Genomic DNA, 27,390 nt, shown 5'->3' with positions numbered 1-27,390 from the left:
TGGCTTAAGGACAATAATGCATCTCAGTTTTTCTACGTTACAAAGAAACTAAACTTAAGGAAATGGAGCCATAACACTGCAGATGAAGTGCTAACAGCTCATCATCATCCCTGTGCCTGCACCGTTTGTCTCCAGCTTGCTCACACAGACCAAACACATGCACATTATGGTGACTGGCCATAGGTGTGGATGTGGGCCTGAATGCTTGCATGATTTATGCTGTAATAGTTTGTCACCTCACTTCACAGATATTACATAAATCCAAACCTAAATTCTCAGGTAAGCACTTTAGATGTGGTATAAATATGGGTTATTTTGTGCATCTGTCTTTGTATAAATGTTGGTTTCTTGGGGTATCATCTCTGCAATATAATGGCTAATATCTGGGGAATCACTGCCTTTAGATCCTGAATTGTGTTTACTAGTATCTATTATCTGTGAGCAAACATCAAGCAGAATTTATAGAGGTCACCTTAAGCCAGGAAATACACTGCAACAGCACAGAAGTTGTACTCCTTTAGAAAAAAATCACAAAGTTCTCCCCAATAAAACAACAAATAAAAGATATCACAACAGTGTAAAGCAAAATGCTACTTAAACAACAATTTAATTAAACGCTTGTCTATAAAAAATGTCTTCAGCTGCTTTTTACAAGAGTCACTGGTGTCTTTACAGTGTGGAGACCGTGGAAGAGATGTCCACAAGCCCAATCCCCACGCGTTTTAAAGGTACGACCTTAGACGGTGTTACCTGATCTTAAAAATCTTAATAGCTTAATAAATATAGCAACAACAAAAAAAAAAATAGAATAGCAAACATTAGATGGCATTAAGTGGCTCTCTATAAAACAGTGTGAAGCGTAGTGGACAGTGCAGTAAGGAATCATAATGTGTGTTCACATGTTGTGAGAGTGCAGGGCTGACATACAAGATGACTCTGTGTCGCATTATAGAGTTACTGCATGAGGTATGAAAGCTTTCCTCTATCTGTCCTCGTATCTGTTAGCCAAGGTGCTTTCTGGTGACCTGTCCAGTAAGTGGGACAGTGGGTGGTCAGGATTATCCATGATGGATGACAGTTTGTTCAGTAACCTCATCTCCAAAAGTGCCCGTTGTGCAGCCAGTCACAGAGCCAGCCTCCCTGATGAATTTATTCAGTCCATTGCTGCCCTCCCAGAAATTTCTCATATTTTCATATGATTTCTCTTTTATGTACTCAGAGTGAAAAAAAATATGCTTCTTCAATTCTTCCAGTGGCCAGGTTATTTATTTATTCATCTATCTGGTTATATTTGATCTATTGTATCAGAGTTAGCATAAAGCTAATTTGCACCTACAGTCCCTTGGGAGGTTACATGCAAAAGATCACAAAAATAACGCACGGAAAGTCAATGATAGAACAACCGCACGGCCATAAGCCTCGAACAACAAAAAACAGCCATCGATGTTTACGAGTCTGTGAGTCTTTGAGCAAATATTTCAGTCTGTTTTTAAAGCTGGGGAGCCCTGGGTCTATTAGATATACAGTCTAGTATAAGTGGAGGTGTCTGCGGCTCAGGTGCTAGCCACAGACGCCTCATTTACTCTAACTGTTGAATTAATCGTGAGAACTGGTCTCCTTCTTGTGACCCACATCCTGCTCTTCTGGGCTTACCTCATTTCTGATCTGCTCACTCTCACGTGCAGCGCGTTCAGCAGAGGCGGGGATGTTGACATCTGTGTGGAGTTTAAGCTTTGATGGAAACTTGGAGCATTTCCTTTAGTATAAACCTTTACCTGGACTTCACTTCACTTGCCTACATTTTACAGTTTTGGTTACATGATTCATGCTGAAAATCAATAAAAAAATTTAATACAGCTAGCTCAGTTCAAAACGCTGGCACAGTAAATGGTTGTAAAGTTAATGAATGCAATTTGTTCATTATCCATCCATCCATCTTCTTCCATTTATCCAGTTTGGGATCACACAGACCGGAGCCTATTCCGGGCAGGTCATCAGTCTACTGCAGAGCTAACACAGAAAGCTACTCACACCATCGTACAATTTAAGGTCACTTGGTGTGTTTAACATTGGCTGTGAAGACATAGTCTAAAATGTCCACAATGTGGATCTAACAGCAGTTCTGTTCTCTCTTTTATATCGGATCTTGGGGTTGTGTGACGTAGTATAATACAGAAAAGTCATCGTCACTTTGCAGGAAACCAAAAATCCTGTATTCTAAACTAAGGAAAATCCACAGATGTGAAACACCGATGGAGTCTGATCGGCGCGACGCATAAAACTGCACTAAGAGATTTAAAAAGAGACGGGCTGACACAAATAACTGGAGAAACCCAACAGCAGACGCGCTGATAAATCCAGCATGTGTTTCTCTTCTCGTGCAGCCGGGATGCCATTCAGCAGGATGATTCGGAACGAGGCGGGAAATCGATATCCGTGCAGCTTAGCTGGCGAGAGCAGGTTGCCAGCCAAGCAGTCAACAATGAGTTGACAGCAGATGTGTCAGACAGCTAGAGAGCTAATTGTGTCATCAATTATTAACAGTGACAGCGGATGGTTATTGACGTAGCTTGCGAGAGCTAAACCACAGTGTTTTTGTGGCTTAGTCGTTGTTTCTTTCTTTTGCACTGGAAAAAATGACGACCCAAACTCCTGTGCAGGTTCAGGTTACTTTATTTGTAACCTGAAGGTGGATTTGCTGTGCAGGTAGGTGAGCCATCCTTCCTCACATGGACATTTTCAAACAAACCCAGACAACAGATGAATACAAAGTAATCGAGAAGCAAATAAACAATAGATAAATCATACCACCATGTAGGATGGCAGTGTGTTTATCTGAGGGATTTTTATACATCCTGGTTCTGCTGAAGGTTTCTTCCTGTTAAAAGGGAGTTTTTCCTTCCCACTGTCGCCAAAGTGCTTGTTCGTAGGGGGACATGTGAATGCTGGGGTTTTCTCTGTGTTATTGTACAGCCTTTACCTTACAATAAAGCACCTTGAGGTGACTGTTGTTGGGATTTGGTGTTATCTAATTAAAATAGTGCTGTCAGCATTAATCTCGATTAAAATGACGTTAACGCCATAACCGCATTAACGCGGCAAATCTCCATTAGCGTTGATGCTAATGGAGGCATCGCAGTGGTTTCACTAGAAACTTATTGGCTCCCACCAGAGTTTAAATATCTGCGACTCTCAACCTTTTGGTTTTAGAACTGAGGAAGCCTCTTGGGGTGAGGCAACTTCACGAAACTTAAAGAAGTCCAGTTGCTTTCTTTCCAAGCTCCTTAGACTCCTGCTAAATGATCTAAAATCAAAACTGATGCCAGCGTTCTTTAATTATAGTGAGTGAAACACTAGTGAGCATTCATGACCGCTCACTCTCTTGTCTGACGAACAAGACTGGCGCAATCAGATGGCGCCCGAAACCGGATTGTGCAAGTTGCACCTCAGTAACATTCTTGCAAATCATTGCAGCAGCTTTAGCTTTCTTGTGTGATAGGTTTTATAAAAGCATGACATTTTCTACAGCTATAAAGGTCTGAATAATGCAAGCTTCCCTGCTCTTTGCACTTTATGGCTTTTTTTTTTTTTTTTTACCTCTAGGCAAGGTGGATGCAGCATACATGACAATGGGTCATTTCTCCATTTCAGTGAGTGCGCAACCTTTAGTGACAACTGGGTCTGCTAGCTTGACAAAATTCCTCATATGGAGCTTTAAATTCTTCTCTGGAAGGAGGTGAAGTTGTTGTTCATGTGGCTGGTGAATAAAGGTGTGATAAAGATCCCAGCTATCACATTTTGCTTGTTCGGTTTAGTTTTCACACACACACAAAAGTCAGAATGTGATGAATTGCAAGAAAGATTAAAGGCATGTAAACACAGGGGAGGAGGAAGAGAGAGGTGAGTGATGAACCTTTATTTGACACTGTTTAGCCATTTCTCAGTTATCTTTGTCAAACATGTAGTTCCCCTCTGTGTATTTCAGTACATGACTAACATGCAGTGACGTTAATGACCGCTGTACATTCAACAGCAGCTGATTTTTTTCCATACTAAATTTAGATATTTTGGTGAAGTTGGATGAAGCTCAGGTTTCCATTGCTTCGCTTAGACTTTATCGTAGATTTGAAGCTACATTTTTCATGCTGTATACAGTACTGTGTAAAAGTCTTGAGCCACCCCTCTAAACCTCATTTATATTTTGCTGCTGTGAAGCTGGACTTTCTTGTTTGTTTTTTAAAGGTTGTTGTGAGAAATAGTTCTCTGGGCCTTCTTTTTCTTTGGACATTGGCTTCTTTTTCACTCATTTTCAGTCCAGTCCTTGTACCGGACATTTTCTGAGGAATGTTTTTCTTGTTTCAAAGTTTCAAACTGAATCTTTAGGCACTAAAAGAATTTCTTCACCAGCAAGGTGGTTCCCAAAAAGCTATTAGCTGAAAAACTATTTTAAAAAAACAACAACAACAGCTTGTGCTCATGTGTCTTTAAGTTTTAACAAAAGAGAGCAACACCAGTCTGTGTAACTTTTAATAAAGAGTAACAAGCACAGAGTCATTTACAGAGACCTGCCACAGTTACAGAATCACAATCAGAACATCACATGCACAAGATAGCTCATGTAGTTAAGGATATCTTGTATTAAAAGATTATATGGAGACAAAATACGATACTATGGATCTTTCCATTCAGCCAGGTCAGCATTAACACAGACAAAGGGACAATTTTACATGAAAAATTTGTCAAAATTGATGGAAATATGAAAGCAGAAAAGTATAATCAAGACAAGAAAGCTTATCTAAGCGAGTTCAAGCTGTGTTGAATAATATTGGTGGCCATAGCGAATTGCTGCACCCATTTCATATTTTCCTAGCAAATACCAAGGTACAGTAAGGTAGTTTAAACCCAATTACAGAGAGTTTAGCGAATTCAAAATAAGTTATAAAGACTAAAATAAAAGATAATAATAATAAATAATAAAAGTTATTAAACTAATATATGCAAAACAATAAAATAAGTTGAGTTTGGGACCAAGACTTAAACTATTTCAGTCAGGTCAGTGTTCAGAACTGTTCGTCTGCTCCAAATGTGGCCACTAGAGGGCGAACTTTAACTTTACCATCCATCCGTCCATTCATTTACTCCTCTTCCTAACTGATCTAAGCTCATTGGGAGGTTAAAACCCAGACACATCGATTCAATGCACCACAACTAAATTCGTTCCTGTAAATATACATTAAAATTCATCTTAGGTGACTTTGATTTGGTTTGATAGCAAAGAAATATAAGGTTTATGTGTGAAAAGAGCCCATAAAAGTGTATTAGTCACTTGTGCTTTGAGCGTCTCTAAACTGCAGCATCGTACTGCACAAAATCTCAAAAACCAATGAGTGTTAAGTATGGAAAATGCATTTCTTTTAATTCTTGCATAGTTCTATTATGTTTACAGTGCACCCATAATTTTACATTTATTTATTTTCCTTTGCACTTCCCATGCCTGCCTTTTTTAAACATGACTATGTACTTTGTTGCACTGTGTGTGGGTGTAAAGCTTTTTTATAATGTTTGTTTTGAAAAGTGCTATATAAATACATTTTATCACCCTTATATGTACCCAGGAGCTACCAAGTAACAGAATTAATGTCGCAGGAGGTACATAAATGTCAAAGGACTGTCTTCATGTCTATATCAGAGATCACATCAAAAGTCACCAAATTGTTCAGCAACAAACCACAGCCTGAACTAAATGAAACCAGGTCCAGTATTTTCATACACAGTAATGTGCAAAAGTCTCGAGTCACCCATTATTTATTTATAGTTCATTTTTCAGTGAGCCAGACTTTTAGTTCTCCAGCTTTCTGAAGATCCTTCAAAGGTTTTCTTTGGACAATGGTTGCTTTTTCACTCATTTTCAGCCCTTGTACTCGGCCAGTTTCACAGGAGTGTTTTTCTTGTTTGTAAAACCACTGCACACAGACCTCTGAATCATTCAAGCATAAAAAGAACCACCTAACTCAAGAGATGAACCAGTATTGTGTCAACACATAACAGGCAACTTAGGAAAGAACCTATTTATTGTGTATGTATGCATTGTCTCTTTAGGCACTTTGTTACTAACAGCCTGTCACGAAACACACAGTTTCTTCCATTTTCTTTAGTTGAATATATGGAAAAATGAAAAAGAAAACACAGTTTGACATGTTCTGCACCAACATGGTGATTCCCAAAAAGACACAGTATAAGTAAAAACTTAGCATATATCAGCATGTAGTGCAGTAAGTCCTTAAAAGGTTTGAGGAAACTAAACAAATGGAGGACAAGTGAAAAGGTGGCAGGCCTAATGAAAGTCAGTATATGAAAGGTATGTCTTTTAGAAATTGTTATCTGGCCCTTTATTTGATTATTCTACTGTTCAACAAAGCCTCATCACAAATGATCTCAATGGAAGAGCAATGACTCAGATAAAGTAAAAGAGGTCAAATGGTGAGTGTCTACGGCCATCTGTAAAACACAGTGGAGGCTCTGTCATGGTTTGGAGATCTGATCCAACACCAAGAATTATGAAAGCAAGAAAGTACCATCAGATTTTGAGCCACCATGCAAAACCATCTGGCAAACAGCTGGTTGACAACAGCTGATAATCCCAAATACACTGCCAATACAGTGAACGCATAGAAAAACATACAATGAGACACTATCAGTCACTGATTGACCTCCCTAGAGCCCGGACCTCAACATTATTGAAGCAGTGTGGGATCATGTTGACAGAGAACAGAATAAAAGGCAACAAACATCCAAAAATAAGAGCCTTGTATGCCCTTCAAGAAGCCTGGAGAACTATTCCTGAAGCCTACTTAAAGAAATGACAAGAAAGTTTGACCTAGAGAGTTCAGGCTGTGTTGAAGAATAAAGGTGGACAAACAAAATATTGACTTTCACACACCTTAAAATGGTAAAAACGCTGTTTTTCTTACCTTACATACTGTATTTCCATGTGTGTTTGCACAGTTCAATAAATCGGTGCACCTAGAGTTTACCACAGTACTATAGAGTTACTAATCAGAGTATGGTTGCCCAGTCAAATCTCTTAACTTGTCCAGCCCCTCCCCCACTATCCCTGTGCGGTCATGCACCTTGTTGAACAGAGTTTAGTGTGGGAGAAGTGGCTGATAAAGATGGACAAACAAAAGTGAAAATGTGGAGCTGACAGAGAAATAGAAGAAGAAACTAGAAATAGATTGAGCAAAATGTGTCAAATGAATCATCATCTTAGCTGCTGCACTGTTAATAGTAGTACCAGGAACAGCTCATATAAAGCCCTGGCAGTCACAAAAAGGTGTTGTTGCTAGGTAGTAAATTTTTTTTCTTTTTGACTGATCATGGTGGGCCACCTGGACCAGAAATGCCAGGGCCGATTTTTTTGTCTCAGTCCAGGCCTGGTTGCAGCATTCACAAAGTAACACTCAAACACATTCTCAGACTTACCTGGTGACCACTCTGTCCTTTGTTACCCCACCCACTTAATGAGTCAGAGTACAAAGTTGGGAATACATTTCTTTACTGTTTTATCAAATAAAAACCCACAGAGTTGTTTTATCATCATGAAGAATCACGTGGACACAACTGGACGTAATGACAATCCAAATACAAAGTGCACTTGCAGATATGAGCAAACATCTGACTCTAGTTACAGCTGCATGGGAATGGCATGTCTGCTTGTAAATGGCTGTGTCAACTCTTAGAACCACCGCAGAGCCTCCCTCAGGCACCAATCAAAGGCACAAACAACTTTTGTGTTCTTTGACTGAGGATTACTCAGGCAGGGCTGCAGTCACGAGTCTTGACATTACAGGTTAAACAAAGTAAGCAAGAAAACTGAGGAATTTAAAAAGACAATGAGAGCAAGTCTAATTAACTATGATTGAAAACCTTAAACCAAAGCCAGTAAAGTGACCTCAAGGTTTGGTTCTGTTTCCATGCGGAAAAAAAAGCATCACATCGCACAGCCCTGTTCCTTTTAACTGCATATGTCCTGGACTAAAGTGGCAAAAATAGATTTTTTTTTCTTTGTGTTACAGGTTTTCACAGTTAATTAAAGGACTGATTATAGTGAAGCTGAGTCTGTTAATATAAATACTAAGACACTGTGTTTAAATAAAAAGTAACCAAATTTGACAGCTTAATATGGAGTAATATATTAATATGATAAAATGAAATGTTTCCCCCTTATCAGGAGCCTTTAGTTTTAAAGGGATTGCAGAGACTGTCTGCCCTGTGTTTTTGTCACTGTCATCAATCCGTACATCATAGCACCTCTCACTATTGGATTAGGTTTAAAAAGAAAGATCACATGTGTGTGAACCACCAAAGCCTCCTGAAGAGTCAGCTGAATGGGAAGACCAAGTCCTGTCGGTGATTAGATGCCCTGCTGGGATAATAACCTGACCAAACGAGGAGATAGAAGCCGCTGATATCAAGACAAGGAAGCTCCTGACCATGCATGGAGGGTTTCAGCCCAAGTCCACCTCCCTGAGACTGTAAACTTAGCGGAAGTAAGGTGGCCAAGGATTAGTCAGTGTCAAAACGACCGTCCAGGATGAGACGAACACCCGAACATACTTGAGTACATCACGAAGATGGCCACAACAGACCGCCTGCTTAGAGAATACTTCAGGGAGCAGAAACCTGAGAAAGAAGAGGAACAATGAGAAGAACCATGATGGAAGGACAGGCCCCTGCACGGTATGTACCACTGGTAGATAGAGTAAGTGGCTGGCATCCAGAAATCCAACCAGTGGCTGGACAAAGCTGGACTGAAAAAAGACAGCTCAGAGGTACTAATCATGGCAGCACAGGAACATGCCCCGAGCACAAGATCAATAGAGGCTGAGGCCTATCACACAATTCAATTCAATTTTATTTATATGGCGCCAAATCACAACAACAGTCGCCTCAAGGCGCTTTATATTGTAAGGTGCACCCTACAATAATACACACAGAGAAAAACCCAACAATCATGTGACACCCCATGAGCAAGTACTTTGGCGACAGTGGGAAGGAAAAACTCCCTTTTAACAGGAAGAAACCTCCGGCAGAACCAGGCTCAGGGAGGGGCGGGGCCATCTGCTGCGACCGGTTGGGGCGACAGAAGGAAGACAGGATAAAGACATGCTGTGGAAGAGAGACAGAGGTTAATAACAGATATGATTCAATGCAGAGAGGTCTATTAACACATAGTGAGTGAGAAAGGTGACTGGAAAGGAAAAACTCAATGCATCATGGGAATCCCCCGGCAGCCTACATCTATTGCAGCATAACTAAGGGAGGATTCAGGGTCATCTGATCCAGCCCTAACTATATGCTTTAGCAAAAAGGAATTTTTTAAGCCTAATCTTAAAAGTACAGATAGTGTCTGTCTCCTAAATCCAAACTGGAAGATGGTTCCACTGAAAACTGAAGGCTCTCCCTCCCATTCTACTTTTAAATACTCTAGGAACAACAAGTAGGCTTGCAGTGTGAGAGCAAAGTGCTCTAATAGGGTGATATGGTACTACAAGGTCATTATGATAAGATGGGGCCTGATTATTTAAGACCTTGTATGTGAGGAGCAGGATTTTGAATTCAATTCTGGATTTAACAGGAAGCCAATGAAGGGAAGCCAAAACAGGAGAAATCTGCTCTCTCTTTCTAGTCCTTGTCAGCACTCTTGCTGCAGCATTTTGGATTAACTGAAGACTTTTCAGGGAGTTTTTAGGACATCCTGATAATAATGAATTGCAATAATCCAGCCTTGAAGTAATAAATGCATGAACTAGTTTTTCAGCATCACTCTGAGACAGGATTTTTCAAATTTTAGAGATGTTGCGCAAATGGAAGAAAGCAGTCCTACACATTTCTTTAATAGCTGCATTGAAGGACATATGCTGGTCAAAAATGACTCCAAGGTTCCTCACAGTGTTACTGGAGGCCAAGGTAATGCCATCCAGAGTAAGAATCTGGTTAGATACCATATTTCTAAGATTTTCAGGGCCGAATACAATAACCTCAGTTTTATCTGAGAGAGAGAGAGAGAGAGAGAGAGAGAGTGTGTGTGTAAAGGTATTCCTTACACAGAACCATATGCAGTATTTTACTGGATAACAAATATTGATTCATTCATATTTTTATTGCTTTAATCCTGCAGTGAGAGATTATTTTTTATTTAAAACTACAGATAAAATTCATGAAAGTTCATTGTTCAGACTGAGCAGAGAATATATATAGTTTTTGTTGTTATAAAGAAATAATCAGTTAATGACTTTGGTATAGTACGACTGGCATTCGAGACGGGTTCTTCTTCACATTTTCCAGAGCGATCCAGTGGGCTGAATTGGACCATTAGCTGAGTCTATTCTGGTCCCTGAGCCTTAAGTTTCACACCCCTGGTTTAGAGGAATGTTTCCCCTCTTATCAGTTTTGTCACAAATTGCTCATTAACTTGTATGTAAAATTCTGCTGAACATGATCAAGCTTGGACTCACGTTTGGTAACTAAAGGGTCCACTCTGAAAGTGAGTGTATTATATTGAATTTATATGTGATTATTTGTTTTGAATCATATTTAGACACTACAACAGATCATACAACTAACAAATTGCTAATTAGCTACTGGATAGTGCATTAAATAGAATCAAATGTTGACTACGTTTGCAAACACCATATTCGATTAATATTATCATCCCATATATTACACAGTGAGCCAGTGGCACCCCATGAGAATGCTGTTGGTACACCCCTGTTCATCCAGTTGCACATTAAAATGTCTTTGTCCAGCAGGTGGCAGTGTATGTCTTTGTACGTTTACCCGTTTATGCTGCGTAAACCTAAGTGTCTTCAAAGCAGGTTTAATGTGCAACATAGAAGGATTTATGAGACCAAACTCTCCTCGTGGAGATACACCTGACATGCGTAGGTGTATATGATTGCTTTACTATGTGATTGCCCTCCAGAGTCCAGTTAGATTTACTTTCTTTTACGGTTGTGAACTGATTATTCATCTCTACCGAACCACCCCCTGCTGCTAGCTCTCCTGTGTGTCGCGTGCTCCGCTGTCATAAAAAGCCAGATTTATACTTGGCGGTAACGTCACGGCCGGGATGCCAGGCCCACGTGCGGGCAGCAGTGGGTTCCAGCCTCTGGGAGGGTCGAAAAGCAGCCGGACTGCCCCAGCACAGGCGCAGTGAAATCAAACACGACGCTGTCGGAAATTGATAATCCAGCCGAGCTGCTCCGGATTATCGCGTGTCCTTCTTTAAAAAAAAAATAAAAAAAAAATCCGAATCTCCACCTCGGTTCGTCCCAGTCCCCTCCTTTTTTTGTTTGATGTCACCTCGCGTCTCCCCTCTCCTCTCCACCCCCTTGATGATGACGATTTGCAAGGAAGATGCGCCGGTGTGAGATTTCCATTGACCTTCGGATCCTCTTAGCAGTACCACAACCTCGTGAAGCGCAGCCGCTACCGGAGCGCCCCGGCTCCTCCCGCCGCCGCTGCCCCACTTAACCCCCCCTCCGACGGCAGAAACACAGGTGCTCCGACTGCCTCTCCTCGCCGCTAATCTTCTGCTTTTTCCTCCTCATCAATCAAGACCGAGGCAGATGCCCCTCGCTCTGTCATCCCGGCTTGTACTATGGTGGAGTTTCCATCTCTCAGCCCTTACTGGCCTCTCATCCGCTTTTTGGTGCCTTTGGCTATCACCAATGTTGCCATCGACCTCGGAGAACAGGTAACGGCTCCGGCTGGCTTGTTTTCAGGTTACGGGAGGGGAGGGGGGTAGGAAGACTCACGGCACCGCAGCTTTGGCTTCGCTAGCGGCGGCTAACGGCCGTTTTATTACTCCGCCGCTGTGACGGGGAGAGTGCTTCGGTGTGTCAACTAGCATCTTTTATTTATTTAGCGTTTTTTTTTAAATGGCCCCAGAAAACACCGACCGCTTCCCCGAGCTGACACCAGTCATTTCGAGTCTCGTTTAGTCCCCCTGGTTTGGGGCTTCAACTGCGGCTAGCTTAGCCGTGAGGGGTGTCGTGTATGTGACTGTCGAGACATCCATTAGGTTTATGTACATTATTTAGCAAAAGAGGCGGATCTCTCACCCACACGAAGGGCCTGATGTTTTTTTTCTTCTTCCTTTTTTTATTCTGGAAAAAAACAAACAATGTCGCCATTGCTGCCGTGAAACGCACTGAGCTGTCAGTGTTATTAACAGCACGCCTCTTTCCTGTCATTTATCAGTCAATCTGATCCACTTGCAGATGATAGAGAACGGATTAAAACGCACCCAACATTTTCCTTTAATTGTCATATTTCCTGTCTGGACATTTCCTGTCCTTTCTTAGCCAAATGAGTGATCTCATGGCTGCTTTTTACCCCAGAGAGCCTGTGCAAGTGTGAGAATTAAAAACACACACACACGCACATAGAGGCTTGGAGATGTCAGGATTAAGCTTATGTAATGGCTCTGTAAATAGCACAGAGTCCTGCAAAAAGAGAAAGCAGCTGTAGTTGTGTTTTCTCAGGGTGACTGTGTGTGATCGCTTGTAAAGGACAGGCACATATTCCTCTGTGTGTTTTACTTTTTAAAAAAAAAATTTTTTTTATTGAAGGACTGTTAAGGGCTGTGGTGCTGTCTGGCTAGAGATAAAGTTAGACCAAGTCACGCTCATGCGGGCTGGTCATGCCTCACGTGCTGTCTCACCTCTTCCTCTCCTCTCCCCTCCCTCCCTCCATGCCATATCTTTTCCAGGCCCTCAACAGGGGCATAGCCACAGTCAAAGAGGATGCAGTGGAAATGCTGGCCAGCTACGGTCTGGCCTACTCCCTGATGAAGTTCTTCACCGGCCCAATGAGCGACTTTAAGAATGTGGGCTTGGTGTTTGTCAACAGCAAGCGGGACCGGAGGAAGGCTGTGTTCTGCATGGTGGCGGCCGGGGCCATCGCATTCATCCTGCATATCTTGATAGGTGTGTTTAAGGGTTGTTTGTGAACGCCTGATGACAGTGTTTAAACCGCATCCTAAAAATGCAACGTTTTGGTGTTTGTGTGTCTGTACGCGCCAGACCTAAAGAGTTCATTACTGCAGCTTTCACAAAACAATCGAGCGTGGGAAGAAATCTTCTCATTAACCTCTTCTCACCCACCTGTGGCCCCCTTCCCCTTTTCTCCTGCAGCATACACAGATTTAGGATACTACATTATTAATAAGCTCCACCATGTGGATGAATCTGTGGGGCACAAGACAAGGAAGGCCTTCTTGTACCTGGCTGCGTTCCCTTTGTTGGATGCAATGGTAAGCATTGGTTTAAACGTACCAGGCGGGTTTTAATCAACTCTGTTTTGTTTTCTACAACACACCAATATACGGCCCGGCTGCGATCAGAAAAATGGGCAAAATGCCGCTTTGCGTCTCGAGCTGACCTCTCTTTATTGTTTGAAGGCATGGATTCACGCAGGGATCCTTCTGAAGCACAAGTACAGCGTTATCGTCGGCTCTGCATCCATCTCTGACGTGGTGGCTCAGGTGACGAGACACACCCGCGTTCGCTTTCAATCAAACTTTAATTCACCCGTGAGCGTGTTACGTGATCGCTCTCCTCTCCCGCAGATCGTCTTCGTGGCCATTCTCCTGCACAGTAACCTGGAATGTGTGGAGCCCTTACTCATCCCGATACTTTCGCTGTATATGGGTGCTTTGGTTCGTTTCAGCATCGTCGGGCTGGGTTACTACTGCAACATCCACGACAACATCCCGGACTCCAGCGGGCTTGACGTGGGGGTATGTGCTGACTTTTTTTTTTTTTTTGCATGTTTCGTAATAATAAAACTAGTCTCAAGCACGTCTCCTCTCTCTGTCCCTGCAGGGCGACGCCACCATCAAAAAGATGCTGAGTTTCTGGTGGCCTCTCGCCCTCATCCTGGCCACTCAGCGCATCAGTCGACCCATCGTCAACCTCTTTGTGTCTCGTGACCTCAAGGGCACCAGTGATGCCACAGAGGTGAGCGTATCACTCGTGTTTATTGTATTTCTTTTAATTACGAACTTGCTGCAAACTGCTTCATATGCTATTCTATGCTAATTGTTGCGATGCTTTCACAGGATCGTAAAGAGAGACTTTCGCAGTCTAATCCCCCCCCCCCCTCAAGTTACTGCAGATGTAAAGCTAACAAACTCCCTCTGGAGCTTTCTGGCTTACAGAGATCCCCAACTACTAGAGACAATACAAAGCTGTTTACCAGAATGAACTGGAAATCATTGACAACACTGGCTGCCAGTGGTTTGGGTGATTCACCATGTACATGTGAAACTGAGGGCTTCATAACACTGAGTGAAAACATTCCTCCATGGCTGTACTGTTCGCTGCCCATTGTTGTTCGGGACACAATAACAAGCTCAAGGCCGGTCGCAAACTTTTTCAAAACCCGAACGCTGCTGGGAAAGTGAGAGACGCATGTGCTCCTCTCGCGTCGGCTATTGTTAGGCCTCTATCATTAATTTAGCCGCTTGTGTGGCGCGGGTGGTATTTTCAGCACTAGCGCCGATGTGCTGATGACTTCTAGCTGTCGTGTCTTTGTCATTCCAGGCCGTTGCTGTGCTCACAGCCACATACCCGGTAGGCCACATGCCCTACGGTTGGCTGACTGAACTGAGAGCAGTATACCCAGCCTTTGACAAGGTATTCTCAGACTGTCCCTGCTAGTGTTTACAGTAGAAATAAGTCTGCTTTTTGTCTAGAACACTAATGAGCTTCTCTCACTTGTAGAATAATCCCAGCAACAAGCTGAACGCTGGCAGCCTTGTCACCAAGTCGCATATTAAGAAGTTTACATTCTGCTGTCTGGCGCTGTCACTCACGGTAAGATCTTTCTTTCTTTTTTTTATGCGGGGGGCACAGTGCAGAGTCTTGAGCCACCCCTCACTTCATCGTAATTTGCTTCCAAGGAGCCAGACTTGTAATTTTGCCAGAAGGTTTTTTGTTTGTTTTTTTTTTTTTGGACATTGGCTGCAATTTTTTTATTTTTTAAAAAAAATCATTTTCAGTCCAGTCCTTGTACCTGACCATTTTCACAGGAATGTTAAGCCACTTGACACTTAGCTATAAATCAGTCAAGCAGGAAAAGGCACCAAACTCCACAAACTTGTTGTGTCTAGACATAACAGACCGCTTGGCAAACAACCAATGCTAGATTTTGTTACTAGCAGCTTTTCACGAAACATCATTTATTCCGGTGCTTTAACTTAAATATATGAAAAATGGCAAAGATGACACAGTAAGACAGAATTTTTTTTTCCACCAACAGGAAGGTTTACAAAGAGCTATAAGCTGAAAGCTCTGCATGTGTTGGTGTGTTGTGCCAAAATTTGAGAAAATTGGACACATGAAGGACAAAGGAAGTGTCGTCTAATGTGGGGAAAAAAGTCTAGTAAAGACCTGACACAACTTTTGTGTCAGGTTGCTGTAATTTAGCCCCACTATTACTTAAACGTGTTGCCTCACATTTCTAACTGATAGCTTGTATTGAGTTCCAGTGTGTGAGGTGCTGTTTGCTGATCTGACATCTGACAAAAAAAGCTCCTAGCCCAAGCCAGGTATTCCTGTTTCACACATGGAAAACATGCAAATCTGTTTGGCAGCATTTCCTGATGTTTGTCTTTCAAAGACTAATCTTGAATGTGAGAGTGCAAACATCACTAACCTTTGCGTTTTTGTTTTTTTGGCAGCCGCCTGCCTTGTTTGCCTACTTTTAATCTTGCCTCATCACAGGTTAAAGATGCTGTCAGTCAGACCAACATGACCAACAAAACTGGTTCAGTGTTCTGCACAAACATGTTCAACATGGCTTTTGCATGTCTCTAACCCTGTTTGCTCTGTACTAAGGTTCTAAGTGATCGACTTTTTAATGACTCATATGTACTCTTCCTTCGCTGTGCCGTCTTGGTTTCAGGTTGCAGGGAGACACATTAGGGTGGAATTTGTGAGCAGGCTAAGGGCCTATATTTATTTATTTTTTTGTCCCAGTCCCACCCAAGTTTTAAGAGCATCACAAAATGGGCATTCACATAAAACATGTCATTTAACACATTTCAAAAGCCCCTTGCAGGTATGCTTTTCTGCTAAATAATGAGTGCTCCTGCGTCATTATGCACGCTGCTGCGCACTGTTTTTGTTTCTCTGCTAAATGTTTGGACAGTTATGCCTTTAAATCGGCAAAAACGCTCTTCCTGATCATATTCGCCTTCTGTTTGGTATTAATGCGACGAGTGAGAATGAGCTTTTTCTTCAGTTAGCTGTCCTAACAGCTTGAATAAGAAAAACAGGAAGTTTGTGGCAAAGGTTGGGTCTTTTTTAAGGAGGAGAAAGAGGAGGAGAAGAATGCCACACCAGATGTGGAATCCCAGAGCTGTAAACCTCTATGTGAGGGTGTGTGTTCGGCAAAGCACCACAGGCAGATAGGTGCTGTGTCGAAAACAAGCCCTCATGCTCTGACTTGTATTAATTACGCATGCAGGAAATGCAGCAGAGTGAAAACAACTGGAGGAGGTAGACGAGGCGTATCTGAGGAGGGGAGTGACTAACCTTACGTAACGGATAATTAAATCTTATGCAAACAGACCTTGCTGGGGTGTCTCACCTTGTTTAGAGTAACCACGGTTGAGTCAGGGGAGATTGGCGGCTTCGCTCGGGCCAGATAAATTGCTCGCCTCAAAATTTTTTAGCTAAAGTAATGATAACTGGTGAGGCGACGCCAGGTGAAATCATCAAAAGAAGTAATCCTCACCCAAACTTTGGTTCAGAGGATCAGAAATCTGAAACTTCCTGCGATGTTGAAAATACTGCAGAGTAGGGCTGCCACAAACGATTATTTTGATAGTCGACTAGTCACCGATTATTTTTGCGATTAGTCGACTAATCAGATCATCATCCATTGGACGTACAGCTTATTGCACCAGCATCATCTGGTCTTGTATAACTATCATTAGCTTACAGCTTGAAGTGTTTGTGCTAACTAAAAATATAGACAAGATGGTAGTTTATTAATTTTTAATGAAATTTGCAGATTGTTTCGGTGAAGTTTAATAAACTCCTTGCTTTCTAAAATATAACAGGACACCGGAGTATATTCTCCAGCGTCTCACACTTCTGATAATCAGCTGTCTGCTTGACAGTTTTAGCTGTGCAAAAACTATACCTTTAATCTCAGCCAAACCGATTTACTCAGGAACAAATAAAATACTGAAAAAAGCCAAACAATAACATTTAAGTTATCTAAGTGACTTATATATATGTTTAACCTGACTAGCGAAAGACGGCGGTGGGTTTGAAAACGATTTGCCGGGAGTCCGGTGTTCTCACGGCGCTAGTTAGCCTTGACCCCGCCTAGCTAACGAGCTAGTGGGTAACAGACGTCTCCGAAAACGTCGGAGCGCTTTTGAAAATATGTGGTGTCTTGATAAACTGAGCAGATATTTGAGGTTTACACAGCTACATTCTCGCCTGAAAATATGTTAAACGTTTATTTTGTGACCCAGAAAGAATAATAAGAGTAAAGTTAAAACTAACTAGCTGCCGCCATTGTTGACAGCTGCGCTATGAATTCTGGGACACAGCTTCTTCTTCTTCGGGGTTTAACGGCAGCTGGCATCTTTGGACATGCAGTGCTGCCATCTTCTGTTTCAGTCCGTTATTACACTCTTAAATCCTGCTATTATTCCTGCGTCCTTTGTGATCTTACAAAGCTTCAAACGATGCGTCGACTATTAAATTAGTCGTCGACGATTTTAATAGTCGACATAATCGTGACTAGTCGACTAATCGTGGCAGCCCTACTGCAGAGCATTGTGTCTTACTATGTCTCCAACCCAAACGACCATTAATCAAAGAAAAGCACCATGATGGTGAGCCACAGGCTTAAAGTGATGCATAGATAAACAGTGATTTAAATAAAGTGGTCTGGTTGCAGTGATGGTGGGATTAGTCGTCATTCATTTTCAGATTAGCCTGCATGAGAAAGACCTGAGTGGGAGAATCTGTGTAGGTGGGTGCTGAGCTAGTGGCAGGTTTGAGCGATCACAACTGCTGGAACATCAGGTGTTGTTGTTTTTTTACTATTTGAAGTGTTTTTACTGGGCAAGAAAATCAATTCAATCTTGCACTTTTGACAGTTTTTAATTTTTGTGAAGGTGTGTAGGGACAAATATCATGACTGACTCTGAAAGGCTCCATTCAACATGCCAGTGAACAGAAAAGTGACTTTTTACTCGTTCCTTGCCATAAATGAGCTGAGTCAAATGCTGCCGATTGAGAGCAATTATCATCAACCACAGAACTGAACTAAATTATAAAATTGTTGCCTTATAACTTTAATTTAAAAGCCTCCAGACTGAGCGCCTTTCGCGTGTAAAAAGTTAGGACTTTATAATCCAGTCGGCAACTTGGGGTATAATTACACAACATTTACTGTGTAATTCTTCTGAATCTGGAGGTGTAATTTTCAGTGCCTAAAAAGAGTAAACACTAGTTTTGGTAAGAAGAAGTAACAATGAGTACCTTTTTTTTATTCACTAAGTTAGAAGGGGAAAAAAAGAGTCATCCTCCCTCCTTCTTCAGTTTTCACAGCCATCCGCTGCACTGCATGTTTAACATCCTGGCTATGTAGTATTAATAATGTAATATGTAAACTTCTGGTTCCACCACAGAGTGCACCACACAGGACTGGAGTTTAAACCCAGAGTTCGCTGCATCTCTGTGACGGTGGGATTAGTCATCATTCATTTTCAGATTAGATGGCATAAGAGAGACCTGAACGAGAGAATCTGGGTCGATGGGTGCTGAGCTAGAGGCAGGTTTACAGTGCGATGAAAACTAGAGCAGTAACAGGTGGGGGGGTTTTTTCAGCTGGTGTTGCATTTTACATTTATCTGTTGAGACTAGTTTAGAGTGATAAGATGGTGTGTTAGGTCTGTGACAATCTGGCAGCCTGTTCAGAGGGCACCTCATATCAGGACTTCTCATGACCCTGAATTAGATTACAGTTTTCACCTGTTGGTGAACTCTGTGGGGATTGAGCCCTACTGGAGATATTTATTGTGTGTGATTATATCATTCTGCTTTCCATTTGTCAACTGTTTCAAAGTGTGGATCACCGCCTCACCCAGCAAGGCCAAATTTGTGTACGAGGAAGCTGGAATGCCCAGCAGAATTAATAGTCTGTTCTCTGCTTATTCAGGTTTCAGAGAGGGCTAGGGTGACAGCATGTGACAGGAAGTAGTTACACAAAGCAGCAGGAAAGCAAGTAGAGGTGAGCGAGGACTCCTGGAAGGTCTGGGTGCTTTACATAAGGCTGAGAGTAGACTCAGCAAGTGAGGATGATTAAATATGACACCAGGTGATCGAGTGCATTTTATTTACATGCTGGTTGTCAGATGATCAGATCATCAGTGTTTTGTTCCAAGTTGAGACATTTCAGGAATCCTGAAAAACAGCTGGAGGACGGCAAGTACTTGTAGTTGGTAACAAATGGAGAGTGGCTGTTGGTTAGTCAAAACATGAATGCATCTCCGGGAACTCCAGAGGGATGAGCTATGAAGCAAATTTGACAAGGTCAGACTTTTTAGACAAAACATAAAAAAACCCAGTCAGCGATAACTACGGGCGTGATAACCTGTTATCAGCTTTCTCTGTTAACCCAGTCTTCCTGTTTCGGGCTCTGAGCACGCTCACATAAAAGGGGAGGAACTGAGCATAAAAAATCTTTATTTTCTGCATGTGAATTCATTTGACTGTGCAGTGCATTTTTCTGCACTGTGCAGCATCCTTCTGGCGTGACTTGGATTCAGCTCAACCGGTTGCACGTTGCAATCTGCATGACCTTTAAGGCATGCTTTAAGCTGAAAGAATCACTGAACGCACACGACCTGTTCCCAGACCACGGTATGTGTTCAGCATTAGCTGTGATGACCTGCCACATTAAAGAGAGCGCTTGTGTTGTGACACTGAATACTCTAGCTTTAGGCTCAACATACCTCCCTCACTCATTAATCTCTCTTTATAGAAGAGCCCCTCTGATCTAAGTCCAAGTGCGGCGTGCAGAGAAACTGTTTTTACAATTCGAAACAAAGCGATGTATTATTCATGTTCAGATCAGTTTGCTGTCCTGTTTAACACTATTAATGCTCCGCTCGCAGGGTAATTGCTTTGAGATGGCTACAGTAATGTTGCACGTGCTTCGGAAACGCCTTCTAGGAACAATAACGCCGTCCATCATGCGTTCGCTCGCTCGCTTGTTTTGTAGGAGCTTCAAAGGGGCCTGCGTCCGGTCCGAAGCCCCTCGAGATAATGAACTAATGAAATCTAATGAGGCATAGCGGGGGATAAATTAATTTAGTCTTTGTTCGTTTCCTGCACAGCTTTGCTTTGTGGTGTTTTGGAGTCCTCATGTGTCAGAGAAGATCCTGGTTGATGTAATTGGAGTGGAGGATAGTTTCGCTAAGCTGTGCGTGGTTCCACTCAGGATTTTCTCCTTTTTTCCCCTGCCAGGTAAGACGTACCTTTTTTTTCTCTTTCAGCTTCACTTTTGCTTCCAGCTGTGGTTTGTACTGGTGTTTCGTTCGGACAAGTGAGGCAGTGTTTCTGTTTTCTGTGTGTTTGCAGTGACTGTTCGGGCTCATTTGACTGGATGGCTCATGACCCTGAAAAAGACCTTTGTGCTGGCCCCCAGCTCGGTTCTGCGCATCATTGTCCTCATCACCAGTCTAGTTGTGCTGCCTTATATGGGGTAAGCTGCCACTTCAGAGAGCACTGAGAGGTTCACAGAGGTCAGCGCTGTGAGTCAGGATTACAGTTATGCAATACGTAGTTGCGGTTTCTCACTTTTTACTCCTGACGGGCAAATTCACGTCCGCACCGGTCCATGTTTAGTTCATGGTGTTCAAAACTTGATCTGCTCCTTTTTTGTGTGTGTTTCAGGGTTCACGGGGCCACACTCGGGGTCGGATCCCTCCTCGCTGGTTTCATAGGGGAGTCCACAATGGTTGCTATAGCAGCCTGCTATGTTTATCGACAACAGGTGAGAACACCTGGACTGAGGTCATTCTAAACATGAGTACACACCTCTTTTTGCGTTTTCTTTTTTTTTCTTTTCGCTCTTTATGGGTCTGTGAACAGACGGCGTGTGCCTCACTAATTATAATTTTCCTGTTTAGTCATTATCCTTCCATCAAAGCACACATGCGAGGAGAAGGCTTGGGCATTTTTATTTATCCCTGTGCATGGGCATAAAGTGTACCTGCTATGCTTCTCCTAGCTTTCTCTCATTACTGTTGGATTACTGGTGGATGCTCACGTGAAACTTGGCCAAAGTTTGAAATAACATGTTGGTGAACCACAAGCTCAGGCTTCAGACTGATCTCTGTGAGGTCAGTGACAGTGGCCATCCCTCAGGCTTCAGTCTTGCACTCCTAGAGATTAGTTAGCAACCACAGGTTGAATTCCCAGACCAGTTGGCAAGTGGCTTCTGGCAAAGACGGCGCTACACAAAAAAATATATATCCTCCTTGTCATTGCTTTGGTCACTAAAACACCAGAGTGGCCCGTGGTTTGTTGGGAAGATAGCAACACGTCTGCAAACGCACTGCCCTCCTGTTAAACCGGAGTATTAACAGGATGATGAGTGATTGGTCATAAGAGATCATCGGATTGTTTGGATTTTATCTCTAATTTTGAAAATTGCATTTCCTCAAAATATAAATTTTTTTTTTTTTACTTTAAAGCAACAAATTAAATTGAAACTGTGAAGTCCAATACAAATTGGAAACAAAGTTTGCTTTCAAAATAAAAGTTTACTGGTTTCAGGTCAAGCTCAGCTTTTAATTTGAAGGTGAATGGTTTCACTACCAAAGCAGTCCAAGGAGGTTTTTAGTGCAGAAGCACTCTTTGTGATTTGTGACCTGTCAGGGAATTTTTTTTCCATAGCAACGAAGGTCACCGAGGGTCACGGTTTGTAGGCCTTTGTGACCGAGTCTAATACAGTCACCTCAGGTACAGAACTCCCGGCCACTGTTTAATGTTTCTGTTTACAAGGAGCAGCCAACCAGTAGAAAGCTTGCACAAAGGAGGAGGAGCTAAAACGACAGACAAGTCGAACTAACAGCATGATTATTATGAAGGATTATTTTGAGCTGTAAGTTATGCAAAGCTCCTCTAGCAGAATTCTAGAATTAAAAAATATATATATCAAGTTGACATCATCATAAAGTGTCACCTTTAATGTTCTGTTTGCCTTTAAAAAAAAAAAAAAGTAAAATTGAAAACGGTACAGCTTTAATAAACTTGTACTTGCTATTCTGTGACCACACCTCTCTGATTGTCAGAAATATAACATTCTCTTTGTTTATTTTAGGAAAATGTTAATTTGTAAGGACAGCCGGTTTCAGATGAACAACCTTGTTACTCCCGGCATCCTGTTGAAGCAGCAAGCTGCACAGTGTTCATGTTGTATTTAAAAAAAAAAAGTATCTGAAAACATGGCGTTTCTTCCATTTTAGGCAAATAAACAATCTCCAGCTTTGCTTTTTATTTTAAAGGAATATTTATGTTTGTGTTTCATGAATGGTGCATCGTATTTTTCTACTCAATATGAATCAGTAGTCAGCCTGGCTTTGCATGAAGACATAAAGGAAAGTTGGTCTTTCCCTGTTTAAAGGAAACTAAATCTGCCTACAAGTAAGGCTAAAGCTCTCTGATTAACACCTTACAGCTCATTAATCCGCACAAAAACACCTAATTGGATAACATAACAGGCTGAGATCATAGCCAGAAGGCCGTGGTGTTTCTTGGCTAAAACGCTGTGCCCTCCTGGTGTTTGAGCCAGGCAGCTTCATGGTGAAATCATTGTGCTCAGCCAAGAAATAATCAGGCACAAACCTGCAAACTGCTTTTTTACACGGTTTTTATCCAGATTAAACAGAGATGTAAGGTGTTAATTAGTGACTTTAGAGGTGCTGCTGGATGGATTTTGTAACCTCTGGACTCACAGTGGCTTCATTTTTACTCATTTGATTCAGCACAGCAACGATTTTGTTTCCATTTCCCCCGTCTGCTTTGTCCACAGAAAAACGAGATGTCCAACGAGCTGGTGGTGGAGGGCGAGAACTCTGCCCCCATGAGCGAGGTGTGCTCCAGGAATCAGATGGATGCCATCGAGGAGCTCCAGGAGGAGGACGAGGAGGAACAGGAGTGAGATCCGAGGGAGCGGAGGAGGAAGGTAAAGCCGAGCTCAATGTGGGACATACGGTGCTGGAAGAGAGAGGGGACCTCCCGAGTATGGTTTTGGTTTCAGAGGTCCCCTCGACAGAACTGAGGTCTTCTTCTTCACCTCGACCACCTCACCATTAATGCGCACACTGTAAAGAAAGCCATGCACCTCCACGTGTTCATCCATCAATGTAAATACCGTTAGCGTCTTCCGATCTTCAGTGCTCATAATCTGCGGGGCGTAATAATCATTTTCATGTGTTGGTAAACAAGGGAAATCGACACGGGAGAGCTCTTCCTCCTCAGCGGCGAGAATGGAAGCGTCTGTCGAGTGGTGGTGGAGTTGCCAAAAGAGTTCTTTATGTTCTTTAATCGACGATTAAGCAGCAAGGCCTTGCTTGGATTCAGATATAGACATACTGTGGGACTTGTTGGGTTGTGCAATTGTATTTTCCATACAACGGTGTACAGATTCTTGTTGTTTTATATAGGTAATGCATCGTGTATATTTAATTGCCCAGGGGGGTCAGGAATCCCTCGTTATATATCACTGCGTGTTTCAAAACGAACCAAAATGCCAAAAAAATAGTCATGATTGTTCTCTTTCCATGCAGTCTGGGAGTCAACTTTTGTTTTGCCCAGCATTTTCCTGGTGGTATTCAGGCTGTCATATGTACTGTATATACTGTAAAGGCATTCTTATTTGGCAAATAAATTGCTTTATTAATAATCTTCATGCTTACCTGGAACTGGCTTTACCTTCTTGTTTCTTTGAGTCTAACAGATACCACTGCAAAATCATGTTTATTTTTCTCCCCCTGAAGTGGATCTGTTATACATTTCTGTCATGTACAGTGGTGGGTGCTCACAGTATCGATACACTGTACTTATTTGAAGCTTGGGCTATGTACAAGTAATCAATGAAGGTTTAATAACTTCAAAAATTATTTTTTCCTTCTCTTGTGTGTTGCTAAAGTTTAATAAAGGGGGTTTTCATATAAAAGCAACCTTTTTGCTGCTTCCTCGGGAGCAGGGTCGCTCCGCAAGTTTAAATTGACGGTTTTGCACCAGATGCCCCTCCTGATACAAATCCCCTTGGGGTTGTCTTCAGCTGGAATCAAACCAGCAGCCTTTCACTTGTTAAATGTGTAAACAAGTCCATGTTATGTGGTCAGAAAATTTGGTTTTGTAAAATATTCCCACTACTCTGCAAGTTTGGAGGGTTTTAATTAAAAATGCCATTTTGGTTGTGAAATAAATTTTAATCTTGTGTTTATTCCTTCAGGAAAGCCAAACAGACTGTTTTGTATGGAAGCTCATTTCTGCCACAGAAACACATTTGAACAATAATTCCCAGGAAAGATTTTGATTCAAATATCTATATTTTGAGATAATTGACCTGAAATTTTAACTTGTCGATGGAAAATGTTTTTATTCAGTAGCAGAATAAAACTTCAGAGCTCTGTTTTCATTGACCAGAGTCCAGACGGTGACAGAGTAAAGTTTCACTAGATTGCCGTCGGTATTTTCAGAGAACGAAATTTTTCAAACTAAGCTGACGTTTCAGCCTTTTCCCCCACATGAATGCCTGCTAACAGAAATATGAAAGCAGTTTCACACAACCAGTGAGTGAAAGTTAAACCTACTGTTCTCTCCAATAAGCAGGTAACCATTGTTAAATCTGCATTATACTCAGTCAGAGAGCGTGCATGAATGGATCTGAGATAATGTAATTTACTGGTTACAAGTTTGGTTACGGCAGAATTTTTTTAGGCCTGTATTGTTTTATTTTTGGCTTTGAAAGCTAAAGGGAACTGAATTTATAGTGGATTTTGGACTCTTTCAGCTTAGTTTGTTTTTTTTTATTCATTATGACATTTGTGTCAGGGGTGAGATTTAATAAGTTTAAAACATCTATTAAAATACAAACACTGTTTTCATAAATCTGGGGGGGCTCTGTTGACAAATTTGAATCTTGCAAAACTTTTGTGATTACAAACTAATGTTTTTGTTCTTTTCAACATCTGAATTTGGTATTAACAAAATAAAAACGCTGGCAAGCGAAGGAAGCGGTGCTCACAAGCACCAGGTTCAGATGTCAGGCGAGGGGCAACCAATCAGAAGAAAGTGGGCTTTTACTCTTTTCTGCCATAAAGACATCTGACAACCTCCCCCAGTACCCTAGATCGTCAGGGTTGACAATTCAGTATATAGATGTGGCTATCTACACATCTATCTGGAGTAATTTCCAGGTTTTTCCAAGGGTATACCTAGACCTGATGCGTAGCCAGTCATTTTGTTCTGGAAGCAGGTCAGACACCAGTTCGGGAAAGAGAAACAAGGGTGACCAGAAGAAGGTATCCGAGGGTGAAGAATTAAAATATGCAAGTCTTAAAGAGATGGCTTGTTTCGCACAGAGGATGAGCTGCATAAAGACCCAGTTTAAGATGCTTTTAAACTCATCCTCATCCTGTTTAACACAACTTTATTCTAATTGGCTGCCCCTTGCAAACTTGTGGGTGGAGCTTGTGAGATGACCATATTAGAGATATCCTCTCCCTCACTGACCTCATGCAGAGCCAAGATTAGAAAAAAGAAAACTCTTAAATGGGATGAAAACGATTACTTGTGCATATGCCGAGCACACTGGCCCTATTTTAAATGAGCATCCACTATTGTAATAGTATACATAAGACAAAGAGGAAAGATCCACTTTAAGAACGTTTTTACACTGTTTTATTTTGTCTACAGACCTCAATCCAGAACTTTACCCCCACCACCCCAAAAAAATCTTTTTATTTAAATGCTGTCCAAAACTTTTGACAGTGCAAGAACATTCCTGCAAATGGCATAACATTTTCTTTAATCACCTTTACCTGCTCTGGAATTAAGACATAAATGGCCTCTTATCACCAATATCCAACATTCATTCTTACTGTGCATTATTTCTAAGGCAACACGGAGGACCAAGCGAGCCTTTTCTGAGTCCAGCGGCTGGTGGTTGGGTCTGTTGCCAGTGTTAGCAGCAACATTGGCACATTTCTTCCCTTCAGAACAGCTTGGTTAAAAGGCAGCATGTTACACATTGAGTTTAACACACACATACACACAAAGTCAAACACACATGCACACACAGACTGCCACAAATCACACCTCTGACACAGAGGATGCGAGTAATCTTCTGATCGTCATCTGGTGTTGAACCTGATAAATCGTCCAACCCTTCATTGACTAATTCAGTTGCTTCACTTAATGAATTTAGACGGTCACACTTGTTTTAAAAAACAAAACAATAAATTAACACTCAAAGTGCCCAACATCCAGTGTAAATACCATCACCTAAAGTTTTTGGCGCCGTTGGCAGCTTCACTCAAAATTTTACATTTAAAAAAAAAAAAAAGACTTCTGAGAAAATTTGGGCTTTTTTTCCTTCCAAAATGACACCCTGCAAAGGAATCTGCGTCTATCTGAGAAAATCACAGGATATCCGATATGTACACATATCCAAATAGAAAACTGTGTATACAGTACAGTGTGTACAAGAACATGTAAACCAAACCTTGTACGTGGTCTTGAATCAGCATTTTGTTGTGTGTTGGTTTTTTTTGTTGTTGTTTTTTTTTAAAGGAATAGGTCAAGATTTTTGGGACGTGTGCTTATTTGCTGAGTTAGACATGTGAAGCAGGAGGCAGTCAGCTTAGCTTAGCATAAGGACTGTAAGTGGGGGGAGACAGCTAGCTGTTCTCTGCCAAAAACATAAACTGTATACCGAAGATGGACACAGTCACTGTGACGTTATGTTTGCTTAATGGCCTTAAGCACTTTGGTTTTTGGGGCCAGATGTGTCAACGTGTCAGCTAATGCTCGCAAGGTTATCCAGAAAGCTCCACATACAGACTGTATGGGTGCAGTGCATAGAGGGATACGCTCCGTAATCAGTGCAACATTCAGGCAGTAACTCACTACAACTGAAGCAAAAACTTATAGAATGGGCCCTACTACACAGCAGACCATAATATTTGTCAAACAGTACCAGTTGACTAGTTATTTAAATGTTGCCTCCCTGCTAGTCAGCTGCTGAAATAGCTGGTTAAACAAGCAGCTAAAGCCA

The 27,390-nt window shown here is 41.8% G+C and overlaps 1 protein-coding gene across 1 annotated transcript; it reads left to right on the top strand.

Moving 5' to 3' along the window:
• Positions 1 to 11,238: 11,238 nt before the first annotated feature.
• Positions 11,239 to 24,011, top strand: ankha (ANKH inorganic pyrophosphate transport regulator a). Its single transcript, XM_026179882.2, has 12 exons — positions 11,239 to 11,758; positions 12,776 to 12,992; positions 13,200 to 13,318; positions 13,466 to 13,549; positions 13,634 to 13,804; positions 13,890 to 14,024; positions 14,610 to 14,702; positions 14,790 to 14,882; positions 20,435 to 20,564; positions 20,679 to 20,802; positions 20,994 to 21,093; positions 23,137 to 24,011. The coding sequence occupies exons 1-12, from the start codon at positions 11,663 to 11,665 to the stop codon at positions 23,263 to 23,265; spliced, it is 1,491 nt and encodes a 496-aa protein (XP_026035667.1). The 5' UTR covers positions 11,239 to 11,662; the 3' UTR covers positions 23,266 to 24,011.
• Positions 24,012 to 27,390: the final 3,379 nt, after the last annotated feature.

Source organism: Astatotilapia calliptera, chromosome 9, assembly GCF_964374335.1.
Source record: "Astatotilapia calliptera chromosome 9, fAstCal68.1, whole genome shotgun sequence".
Taxonomy (NCBI): Eukaryota; Metazoa; Chordata; class Actinopteri; order Cichliformes; family Cichlidae; genus Astatotilapia; species Astatotilapia calliptera.
This window is presented reverse-complemented; position numbering and strand designations above follow the sequence as displayed.